The sequence below is a fragment of the Syngnathus typhle genome, linkage group LG4 (assembly GCF_033458585.1).
Source record: "Syngnathus typhle isolate RoL2023-S1 ecotype Sweden linkage group LG4, RoL_Styp_1.0, whole genome shotgun sequence".
Classification (NCBI taxonomy): Eukaryota; Metazoa; Chordata; class Actinopteri; order Syngnathiformes; family Syngnathidae; genus Syngnathus; species Syngnathus typhle.
In genome coordinates this window covers 3708133-3720000 of record NC_083741.1, presented here as the reverse complement: position 1 = coordinate 3720000, position 11868 = coordinate 3708133, and the positions used below count along the sequence as shown (strand labels likewise).

Genomic DNA, 11868 nt, shown 5'->3' with positions numbered 1-11868 from the left:
CACAAATAAAACAAACACACACATACACACAAATTCAAGAAACACTCGTATTTTGATTACCGTATTTTCCGCATCATAAGGCGTTTTGGGTTGAAAGGCGCAGACTCAATTGCGGGGTCTATTTTGTATTTAATCCACACATAGGGCGCATGCATGGCATGATTTACGGTAAACAAAAAAACGTCACGAGAGAAAGACAGTGAGTTCGGTTGTACTTTATTCTACTTTTAATTCATGTACTCTACTGTACTCACAATATTGTTAATCGATATTCATACGCAAATTGTCCAAGTCCTCATCTTCTGTATCCAAATTAAACATGCCAAGTTCCCTCTCGCCATTGTCATGTTGCTCTTCTGCAATGATCCTGGCTTTCCAGAAAGCTCTAATCGTGCCTTGTAAGCATGTCTAGTTGTCTTTGCCATTTTAGAGGGTCGTAATGCTGTTTTCTTTGCACAAATGATGTTATCTATTTATCAATGGCGGCGGAGGTCTGTACTTAACATGTTATGTACAGTCCTCTGATTGGTTTATCTCCCCGATCTATGTACATAAAACATAATGTCCATCTGATTGGTTCATTGGGTGCCTGTACATTATGTCTCTGTTGTTTTGTGTGGCTTCCGGCACAATTTTACAGATTTGCACAAATGGTAGTATTTATTGATCAATGGTGGCGGAGGTACGTACTTTGCTCAAACTACAGAATTTATTTACAAATGGCGGCGGGGGTACGTACGTGTTACATCCAGTCGTCTGATTGTTGTACCGCCCCGATCTCCGTAAAATTTAATGGACTCTGATTGGTTCATCGAGTGCCTGTATATTACTTCCCTCTGTGGCGGAAGCCACACAAAACAACTTTACAGATTTGCACAAACGATAGTATTTATTTACCAATGGCGGTGGAGGTACGTACGTGTTACGTCCGGTCCTCTGATTATTTTTTTGCCCCAATCAACCTAAAACATAATGTCCTCTCATTGGTTCATCGGGTCTTTATATTACGCCTGCATATTAAAGAATCCCACACAAAACAAATTTACAGATTTTGGAATTTGGTCCACACAAAAGGCGCACCTAATAAAAAGACGTACCTTCGATTTTTGAGAAAATGAAAGGCTTTTAAGTGGGCCTTATGGTGTGGAGGATACGGTACCTGCAGGCAGTGATGACAATAATGCATTTAATGCGTTACAGTGATCCTCGCCACTTCGCGGAGGGGCTACTTAGCAGGTTTATGAATGATTCGAAAACGCCGTTTAAATACACATTGATAGCGCGGGGCGTGCCTCTGAGGAATGTGTGTCACTGCGGACATGTGCGGCCTGTCTGTCATGAAAGAGCCAGGAAAACCATATGCAAACACGGACTGTTTATTTAGGGAATGCTAAAAGGGAAAGGGAGGCTAGAACGCCAGCAGAGCAGGTGCACGAGGTGACTGACGAGTCGGTCAGCGAGCTCGTGTCGTGGCTGCATATCAATACACAGCAGATCAGGCAAATGGTAATCAGGTGGTAGGCGTGTGTGTCAAGGCAGACAACCAGCTAGGCGTACCGCTACACAGCGGATAAGGCAAAGGGGGATCAGGTGGCAAGCGTGCGTGTCTCAACCCAGATGAAACGGTGAGGACTGACCGGCAAACGGCGTCTATATACACACCCTAATCAGCGGGTAACACAAGACAGGTGGTGGCGATCAGTGCCAATTAGCACGCGCAGTTTCGTATTGCCGAGGTCTAACGCGAAGGGCGAAAGCGGAGACGTGACACAGCCGTGCACAAAGGAAAAATGCACCGCCGTCCAGAAAGAGTCTGGACAGCAGGCATAATCGTGCTCATGCCTCTGAGTAGTGCTTCACTGAGGACAAGCGCGGGGTAAAGAAAAAAAGCACTGGAGAAAAAAAAAAGCACCAGGAGTTGGGAGAGTGGCAATGAGCCCTGATAGTTCAAGCCCAGGAGGCGTAGTCGGCCATGCGCACCAACCGGTGCAGAAGGAGTTGGGCCGCATGACAAATATCACGTGTTTGTTTTTTTTCTTTACTGTAAAGGTGGCAGCTCGGTGACGCACTGGGTAGCACGTCCGCCTCACAGTTAGGAGGGTGCGGGTTCGATTCCACCTCCGGCCCTCCCCTGTGTGGAGTTTGCATGTTCTCCCCGGGCCCGCGTGGGTTTTCTCCGGGCACTCCGGTCCTCCCACATCCCAAAAACATTCTTGGTAGGCCGATTGAAGACTCGAAATTGTCCCTAGGTGTGAGTGCGAGTGCAAATTGTTGTTTGTCTCTGTGTGCCCTGCGATTGGCTGGCAACCGGTTCAGGGTGTCCCCCGCCTACTGCCCGATGACGGCTGGGAGAGGCTCCAGCACTCCCGCGACCCCCGTGGGGACTAAGCAGTTCAGAAAATGGATGGATGGATGGATGTAAAGGTACAATGCATGTACAGAACAGTGTGTGAATGGTTAGTAAGGAAAATATCTATGACGGTAAAAGTATTAGGGAGGGTTTAAAAAGCTTTAATTTTGTGTACTGGACCACAATGCAACAGGAGATTGATGCGCAACCCTGACTCACTTTGGTTTTGCTATGCATGATGTCCCTCGGGTTACTCTAGTGTGGCAATTCTGAAGATGGATGCTTTGCTTTGCTTTGCAAGGTAAACCATACTTCTAGTTAATTTACAACATACCCATGCCCTCTAGCGATCAACAAGAAACACTATATGTTGGACATTACGATACATGGTGTTTTTAAATTTATAAGTACCGTTTTTTTCTGTGTATAATGCGCAAAATTTACCGTTTTTTTCCGTGTATAGTGCGCAAAATTTAACTAATTTATTGTCCTAAAATCTGGGGTGCGCATATACATGGGTACAAAAAATTTGTAATTTTTTTTTTTTAATTTTTTTTTTTCTTTTTTTTAAGTCCCAATGATCGTCACACACGCAGGGAGGCAATGGGTCCCATTTTTATAGTCTTTGGTATGGTCTTAACTAGGCTGGATGTAATTTTTTTTGTTGGCGTTGATTTCTCCGACTGCCCGTAAAGGCACCACCGCGATCCGTGCGGACATGTGAAAAAGGCGTGCGGACGTGAAAAAGGCGGCTCTGTATGGGAGAGACGTTGAAGAGGAATAAAAACACCCTTGGAAACCAAAACTTGCCCCTCGTCGTGACTCGGAGCCGCAACAAATGTTTCGGATTTGTGTAGGGTACATTGTGACAGACAGCAAACGAGCAGGTGATCGAGCAAGCGTCTGATACGAGAGCATTGCGGTCGTATGGAGCGTGTTTGAAGTGAACAGCAGAGACGAAAGGAACAAGGCAAAGTGTTGTGAGATAAAATATTACCTGTAATACGCATTTTGTTATTTGCTGATTGAACGACGAGGGGCAAGTTTTGGTTTCCAAGGGTGTTTTTATTCCTCTTCAACGTCTCTCCCATACAGAGCCGCCTTTTTCACGTCCGCACGCCTTTTTCACATGTCCGCACGGATCGCGGTGGTGCCTTTACGGGCAGTCGGAGAAATCAACGCCAACAAAAAAAAATTACATCCAGCCTAGTTAAGACCATACCAAAGACTATAAAAATGGGACCCATTGCCTCCCTGCGTGTGTGACGATCATTGGGACTTAAAAAAAAAAAAATGGGTGGTATTATACATGGGTACAGGCTTTTTTCCAGCATCAACATGCCATTTTTAGTATTATTACTAAACTAGTATTATACATGGGGGCGCATTATCCACGGAAAAAAACGGTAATACATATACCATTTCTACTTTGCGGATTTTTGTTTGTCGCGGGTGGTTCTGGAATTCATCTCCCGTGAAAAACGAGGGATCACTGTACTCTGAAATGGCAAAGATCTGGAGTAACAAATATTCTAATTTGTCACTGTTTTAAAATTAGTAGTGTAACTTACTGTGTTACTTTTGACCAAAGAAAGCTTCTACGATTACTCAAAATGACTCACCATTATAATTCACAGCTACTTTACAGAATATAGTTCTCTGTAGAAGCTAATATCAAGTGAATAGCGACTGCGCTAAAGTATTTGTAGTAAGTCGCTTTTCGTGTGAGACATTGGTGGCATCGGCTACTACAATGCAATGGTGTACAAAAAAAAGCCAAGTAATTCGTCAACACACCTATATTCCAGCCATTGTGAATGTTAAATAAACCTTATTGTTTATAACAGATAAAAAAGGAAAGGAGGTAAAACACACCCGTTTACTAACCAACAGGCAAAATCCAAACAACTCTACTGTCACGTCTTTGCACCACCTGCGACACGACCGCGCCCCTCCTGTCAGCGGAATCGCCGCCACCTATCGCGGGCTCATTGAGTGCGCTATATCAGCGCTGCCAGCACAAACCCGCGTGTCAGCCTGTCCCGTGATGCCGCTCTGCTCACCCGTTCCTGTAAGCCTGACTCACTTGACCCTTTTGGTCAAAATGGAAAATATTTTATCTGAAACAGTGAAGCGTAATGAGATGAGGTCATCTTCGTTCAATCCACCAATTGTCTTGGGAAGTGAGGTTACTCATCCGCCAAGTGACTTTGAAACCAAAAGAAGTAGAGACGTTGGCAAGTTCAAGCTGAAAATATAATAGTGATCCCTCATTTATGCGGATAATTGGTTCCAAATCCATCCGCGATATGTGAAAATCTGTGATGTAGAGAAAATATACTGTTACAATATCCACCTAAAACATTTATGAACCTTTAAATATGTTATCGTATTTTTAAACGCTTTTTTTTTGTATTTCTTGTAAACATTTTAAAGTCAAACTGACTTTCAGAAACATTCTTTTTTATTTAAATTATTGAGAAAATAAATAATAGTAAATATGTTGTTACAAAATCCACAAGATTTTTATGAACCTTTTATGAATTGGAAACGTGTCACGGCTCCTCTCTGCTCTTGCCTTACTAGGAGCTCTCCCTGACCGGCTCGTCAGCTTGCGACATTCCAGCCCACCTCGTCTCCTTTAAACTTTGTGTCAACCCCTGTTGCATTTGGTTGTTCTGCCTCGTTCGTGACAAAACGAAGTGCAAATCAGAGATGCTGCTGATTCTGCAGATGCAAACGAAGTGGAAGAGTAGATACGTAGCGCGACTGCGGGAGGCTGAAATAAAGTGTGGTTAGAACTGCTCTTACAATTCCAAGCCAATCAGCGGCAAGCCTACAGATCAACATGTTCCCATATTTTTCAAGCACGTCAAAAACAGGCTTTCTTTTGTGAGAACCTTCATCATCAGCCATTTTCACTCAGAGGTCAATCAAGGAACGGTACAACTAAGCCAGAGTGTCCAAAATATGCGGCATTTTAATCACAAGTTATGCGGATGCGCAGTACTTGGCGCAGGGACGTGAGCGAGCCATGATATCAACAAGGAAATAAAACCCAAAAACATAGATTGACAAGTGAACTGACCAATTATTCATGCCGACAATGATCGGCAGAGTTTTTTCTGGTCTCACAGAGCGCACGGATTCTATATACATATATTGTAGAAACTTTGTATGTAGTTAGAGTTCTGTAGTTTCCGATTGTGTAGGGAGGCCATGAAGGCAGCAAGGTGGAGAAGACGGCGGCAAAGAAAAGCCAGAGAGTTGTTGTGAGCTAGGCACCGTCAATTGTGTCTCAGCGTGGATGTTGAACCCTTGTTTGTGCACTAAACAGCCTGTTACTAGCTCACGACTCGCCCGATACAGGTAACGCTATAACAATAATACATATATATATTTTTAAGACGACCTATCTAACAATCCGTTGGTTTGTGAGGAGAAATTTGAAAAGTATTACAAAATAATTTCTAAAATATACCCTCTAATACCTTTAAGGGAAATTTGGTGGACTTCAGACAAAACATTGCTTTTGTCCTTTAGGTGCCACCATAATCAACAGAAACTGAAAAGGTTTCCCAGAAGGTCTTTAAACATTACAGTTAAAACTTCCAATAAACTCAATTTCAATAAAGTACCAACAAAAACAGTTGTCATTTTTCTGTTGAGAAGAATTGTTGGGTCTGCTGATAGTAACTTGCAGCTTGATAGTACCAAACTAATCAAATAAGTAACTAAATTAACTAAGCAACATTTTCAAGGTGACTGTGGCAACACTATCGACTTTTGTTTTCAACATTTGTTTTCCACTCAGTTGCACTTAGACTCGTAGAGTATCATCAATGTAAAAAGCCAAAAGCAACTTGGCTTTTTACCTTTGCCTGCTTTCTTTTACTATCCGTAGATTCTTTTTTTCAGACAAATGAAAGAGTTTTTAGCTGTTACCTGCGCACTCCAGTCTTTCTCCGACGGCTCTGAGGAAGATTGGAGTGCGCAGTCGAAACTGTCAGCAGCGGGTAATAACTAAAAAGTATTTCATTTGTCTGAAGAAAAGAATCTACACATAGCATTCAGAAGACATTATGAAGCTAATCGAAATAACTACTTTGTTTTACTTTAAGATACTTTTTGTTTATTTGGTTTGTTACATGGCCTTTCCTCAGCCTTACCCCTCTGAGCCCCTCCACCACTACACACTTGCCTCAGGTCCGCAAACCAGATATTGGAAGTGCAAAGAACCAAAATGGAACCTTATCTTTTGCAGGTTCTTGGAATTACCTCCGCTTAAATGTTAGGCAAGCCCCCTCTATCCATGTTGAAAACTCATTTGAAGATCCATTTTTGTTCTTTGGCTTTCAACTGACTTTGTTATTGTTCACTACTGTATAGTCAATCGTGGTTTAATTTACTGTTTTACTCTTCTACAGTTCGTCATATCAAAGTCAGCTTTATTGTCAATCTCTTCACATGTCAAGACACACAAAGAAACCAAAATTACGTTTTCTCTATCCCACGGTGACGAGACATATTACACGATAGACATACAAGTAAGCGACACAATATAAAACAAGAAGGCACAAACAATAAATAATAAATAAACAGATAACACAATAAATAAGAGGAGCAAAATGGAGCCAGTGTGCATACAGCAGACAGTAAGCATAGCGCAAATGTACAGGACGCTATGCAGAACGGGGAAGCGAGTTCAGGATCCTAATAGCCTGGAGTATGAAGCTGTTGGTGAGTCTGGTGGTGCGGGAGCGCAGGCTCCTATACCTCTTCCCAGAGGGCAGAAGATCAAACAAAGAGTGAGCGGAGTGACTCACATCACTCACAATCGTGGTCGCCTTGCGGGTGAGATGGGGAGATGTAAATATGTAAAATAATTTGTTATAGACCCAACTGTTGTTACATGCACTATATAAATGCACTTGTCATGTATTGTATTGAACTGTTAAAATGAATTTTTGATTGTCCGAATTTTGATGTTTGTTGCCTAGAATTCTGACATAAATATTTCTTTCTTTGTTGTGAGGTCATTTTGGGTCAGGCGTCGCCTCCTACTTCATATTCCTTCGTTGGTTATTTGGGATCAACATTGTCCTCACCATTATGACAGGAGCATTCATTGTGTTACCAGAGGTCAGTATTGTACGCTATGCACACATTAAAACATTTCCTAAATATTTGTTTGGGTTGTTGCAGTATTTTATATTTAACATCATAATTATACTCACTAAGGGTGAATGGGTGTTTTACAGTCTTATTTTAACTTTACAACTAACACTTATGGTTAAAACAATGTTTAAAAACTGGAAGTGGACTACTGGATTACAAATGATACCCATCGGGGTGGTGCCAACTAAATGCATCAAACTACTGAACATACTAATTAATGAACTACTGCTGTTGTAGACAATTTAGAATGTCACTTGATTTTTGTGGGTAACCAAAGAGTTGATGAAAATGGTGAAAAAGGGCTGTAAAAACTATGTGTATAACATTAATTGTATTGGCAAAAATAATGCTGTGGTGATTGATGATACATTTTTAATGGATGGCTATGAATTAGTGGTAGAGTAGGGTCATTCAGTAATCAGAGTTGGTTGGGCGAATCCAGCTCTGTCTGAGTCAAGGGTCATTGTGTTCTTGGGCAAGACACTCACTCACCTTGCCTCCAGTGGCACTGACACGTGTGTACAACTGGGTGTGAATACTTGGTGGTAGTCGGAAGGGCTGTCGGCAGGGAAGAGTGGAGCAGGGTGACCAAATGCTGCAAGGGGCGGCTCCCGACGTCCCAGAAACACAAACCCGGGACGAGCAACGGTTGGGCGGGACCTCAGACCCGTGTCAATACCAGTCCGATAGGTCAGAGTCACTCGATGAGAATGACTCCCAAGCACCGTCATCAGGAGCCCCAACCGGCAACTCCCCTTCCTCCAACGTGGCATCGGGAGGCGCCAAATGTCTCTCGTTCAGACAACCACCTCGAACGGGAGGCTGGACCGGTTGCAAAGCCTCACCCGTCAACGTGAGGCCAGGCAGCCGAAGAGGAGCTTGAACCGGAGGCTGTGGCATTTTCCGAGACTGGGCCTGCGGCTGCAACCCACAGGGTGACAAAGCATAGGGCCGAAAGGCAAGAGCACTGGCCGGACAAAAAGCGTGGTTCTGAGGCAGGGATATGTCACAGGAGGGAGGGGGCAAGGAGACAGACCCCAAACGGCTCTTGGTGCTATTCTCACAAGAGCCCCCCCCCCCGCAGTATAGGCAAAGCCCAGCCCCGAGGCTCCACTGGCAAGAGCGAGGTGCGACCAACCTCCATAGGCTCTGGCCAGCTGGGCTGGGTGGGAGGAGTGTTCACGACGCGCTGGCTGACTTGGCTGGGGTCCCGGGCGGACGACAGGTGAGACGGGGCGACAGGAGGTCTCCAGGACACCCAAGGTGGCGGGCTGATGTCACGACGGAGGGAGGACGGGGATCGGGAACACCTCCTCTTGGGCGTCTTCTTAGGGGAGCGACTGGCACTGCAACTGCGACTGCGCCGGCGTTTCCGGCTCGTGCTGTGTGACCTCCGCGTGGTGCTGTAACACTTGAGCGGAGTCATGGCCCTCCTCCTTGCCGCTTTTTCCTTCTTACAATTTCTGGATCGTGTCCTGGAGCGCCTGCCTCTGTCTCTGGAGCGGCTTCACCTCCGGCGAGGGCTTTTAGAATGTCGCCCGCTTCTAGAGACCGAGCGCCGGCCAGACCTGCTGCCGCTTCGCCTGCGCCTGGGCCTGGATTGGGAGCGCCTCCTCCCGGACCTGGACCGAGAACGCTTCTCTTCCTTCTTGTGTCTGCAAGGAGACGGGGATCTGGGCTCCATAAATGCAGATCTCCTGCGCTCGACCTCAGACCTGCCGGCACGAATCTGCACCAAGACATCATCGATTGTGTCAGGGAGGGGCGGCAATGACAGGCTGCGGCGGAGGGCTGACGAGGATGGGGCGTCATGCGGCGTTTCTGTCTCAAGTGACCCATGAGTTGCCGCCATCGCCAGCGTCTTGAGACTCTCCGACACGGCCTGTAGCTTAACGATGTGGCGCGGTAGACAGTCATAAGTGCAGGCGGCGTCCGACGGCTGTGGACTCAAGGCATCCAGGTCGAACTCTATCCTTAAAATGGCGTCATCTAATTTGAGCTCGTTGACGAGGTCGGCCAGCAGCTTGAGCAAGGCACTCATGCAGTCCGTGTAGCTGGGCAATTTGGTACAAGAGGAATCCCTAGCGGTAGGGCTGGGTGGCATGGCCGCGGACAGGGCTTGTGCAGGTTGGGTTGCAACAGCCAGAGAAGCCAAGTCTTTACGGGTCTTGAGAGCTTCTACAAGCTCTTGCTGGAGCTGATGGTGCTGCAGGAGCTGCTGTTGCTGCTGCCGGACAATCGTCATTAATATCACCAGCTCCTCTGCGATTTTCCCCTCCTTGGGGGACAGGCGGTCCAGGGCAGAGAGTCCGTGTGCTGGTCGCATGATGGGCGACCAAATGCAGCACGATCCTCTATTGAAAAGGGGAAAAGGGGAAGTGGAACGCTGGACTCGCGATCGGGCTGGCGTGACTGTGCAGGAGAGCGCGGCGCGTGGTCGGGACGAGCAAGTAGTCGGGGCAGGCGGCGATTGGAGCATGGTCAAGGACGGGCCAGTAGTCGGGCTAGGCGGCGATCGGAGCATGGTCAAGGATGGGCCAGTAGTCGGGGCAGGCGGCGATCGAGGCGTGGTTGGTCAGATTACCGAAACGATTGGCAACAGAGAAAAGGCACAGGCTGATAGGCTAGACGCACAAGGAGTATCGGGTAGCATACAGGAACGAACTGACAAGGGAGTGACTGGATGACAGGGTTTAAATAGAAAGCCTGACAGGTGTGGGTGATTCAACCGATTAGGGCGTGGCCGAGCGACAGGTGACACCGGAACGTGACAGAAAACATGTTTGAAACTGGTGGCTCGGTGGCGCACTGGGTAGCATGTCCGCCTTACAGTTAGGAGGGTGCGGGTTCAATTCCACCTCCGGCCCTCCCTGTGTGGAGTTTCCATGTTCTCCCCGGGCCCGCATGGGTTTTCTCCGGGCACTCCGGTTTCCTCCCACATCCCAAAAACATGCTTGGTAGGCCGATTGAGCACTCCAAATTGTCCCTAGTGCGTATGGTTGTTTGTCTCTGTGTGCCCTGCGATTGGCTGGCAACCGGTTCAGGGGGTCCACCGCCTACTGCCCAATGACGGCTGGGATAGGCTCCGGCACGCCCACGACGCCCGTGGGGACTAAGCGGTACAGAAAATGGATGGATGTATGTTTGAAACTATATAATGTTCTAATAATAACATATGCACTTAAATGGCTTCAGACACATTTATTGACACACAAGAAATATACATATGAGAGGGCGACCCTGCTTCGCGGATTTCACTTATTGCGGGGTGGTTTTGGAGCCAATTATCCCCTATAAACGAGGGATTACTGTAAAGCCAATGCATTATTATTCTGGTTGACATTATATGGTAATTATTAATGCTATGGCTACCATTAAAATGAAATAAATTAAGTATTAAAATGTATTGGTGTGCACTTTTAATGCTCAAGTGTTATTGGCTGGAAGAATGAGCACCTACTCCAGTGGAAAAAGAAAGTTTTAAAAAAGTTTGAAAAAAGGTATTAAAAAAATTTTGTTTGACAGTTACATGGAAGAGGAATGTAATTAGCTGGGAATGATGGTGGATGAATCTGTGGGTGGGATGAGGTTGATTGTTGTATTGTGGCCATCTCGGTATATAGAATTTGTTGGTGGGGACGCACGTATATGTTTGTGGTTAAAGGTAGTCGAATGTAGTGTGGATTTGGGATGTAGCTGATTGTTGTATGGTGGCTGGCTTGCTATATATTTCTTGGTTTGTATGTATGTGATTACAGGGAGTTTAATGTGGTGTGCAGTTGGTTTTGTCTGTATGGGAAGTACACAACGTACATTATATTTTGGTAATTATACATATTGAAACAATATTCAGTATATATTTGCTTTGATAATATTATTTTTTCTGTAGTATTTAATATATAATTATTTTGTCAAGGCGGAGTCAAATATTCTATTTGTGAAAAGGGGTGGCGTTTTTTTGAATAATGTGTCTTGGTATTTTCTTATTATTTTAATTTCTTCTATTCTGTCTTTCGGATGTATAGTACTTTTCTATTTTCTTATATTGTTCGAAAATATATAAAGTAAAAGATATATTTAATATTATACCAAATCATTGGTGGTGGATTCAAGTTTGGCTTATTGAATAAGAAGAGTCTTTCGAGAGAGCATACAAGAAGAAAGGGCATGGCAAATTTATAGTCACTCCCATTGACACAAGCAATTTCCCCACACGAGTAATCTCCTGTGATTCCCCAGCGCCAGTTTTGCTGCTCCATTGGTTGGGACAAAATGTCCTCTCTTTCTCCACCCTTGTCTGAGCTCTGCATTTAGTCGTTACATTCTGCATCCAACATCGT

At 45.3% G+C, this 11868-nt stretch overlaps 1 protein-coding gene across 1 annotated transcript in view; it reads left to right on the top strand.

The window, feature by feature from the left end:
- The window catches only part of LOC133152994 (transmembrane channel-like protein 3), a 122972-nt gene that overhangs the window by 17533 nt on the left and 93571 nt on the right, over window positions 1-11868 (top strand). The window contains exon 5 of the mRNA XM_061277002.1: window positions 7386-7492. Coding sequence (XP_061132986.1) covers window positions 7386-7492 — 107 coding nt within the window. The remainder of the gene's footprint in view (window positions 1-7385; window positions 7493-11868) is intronic.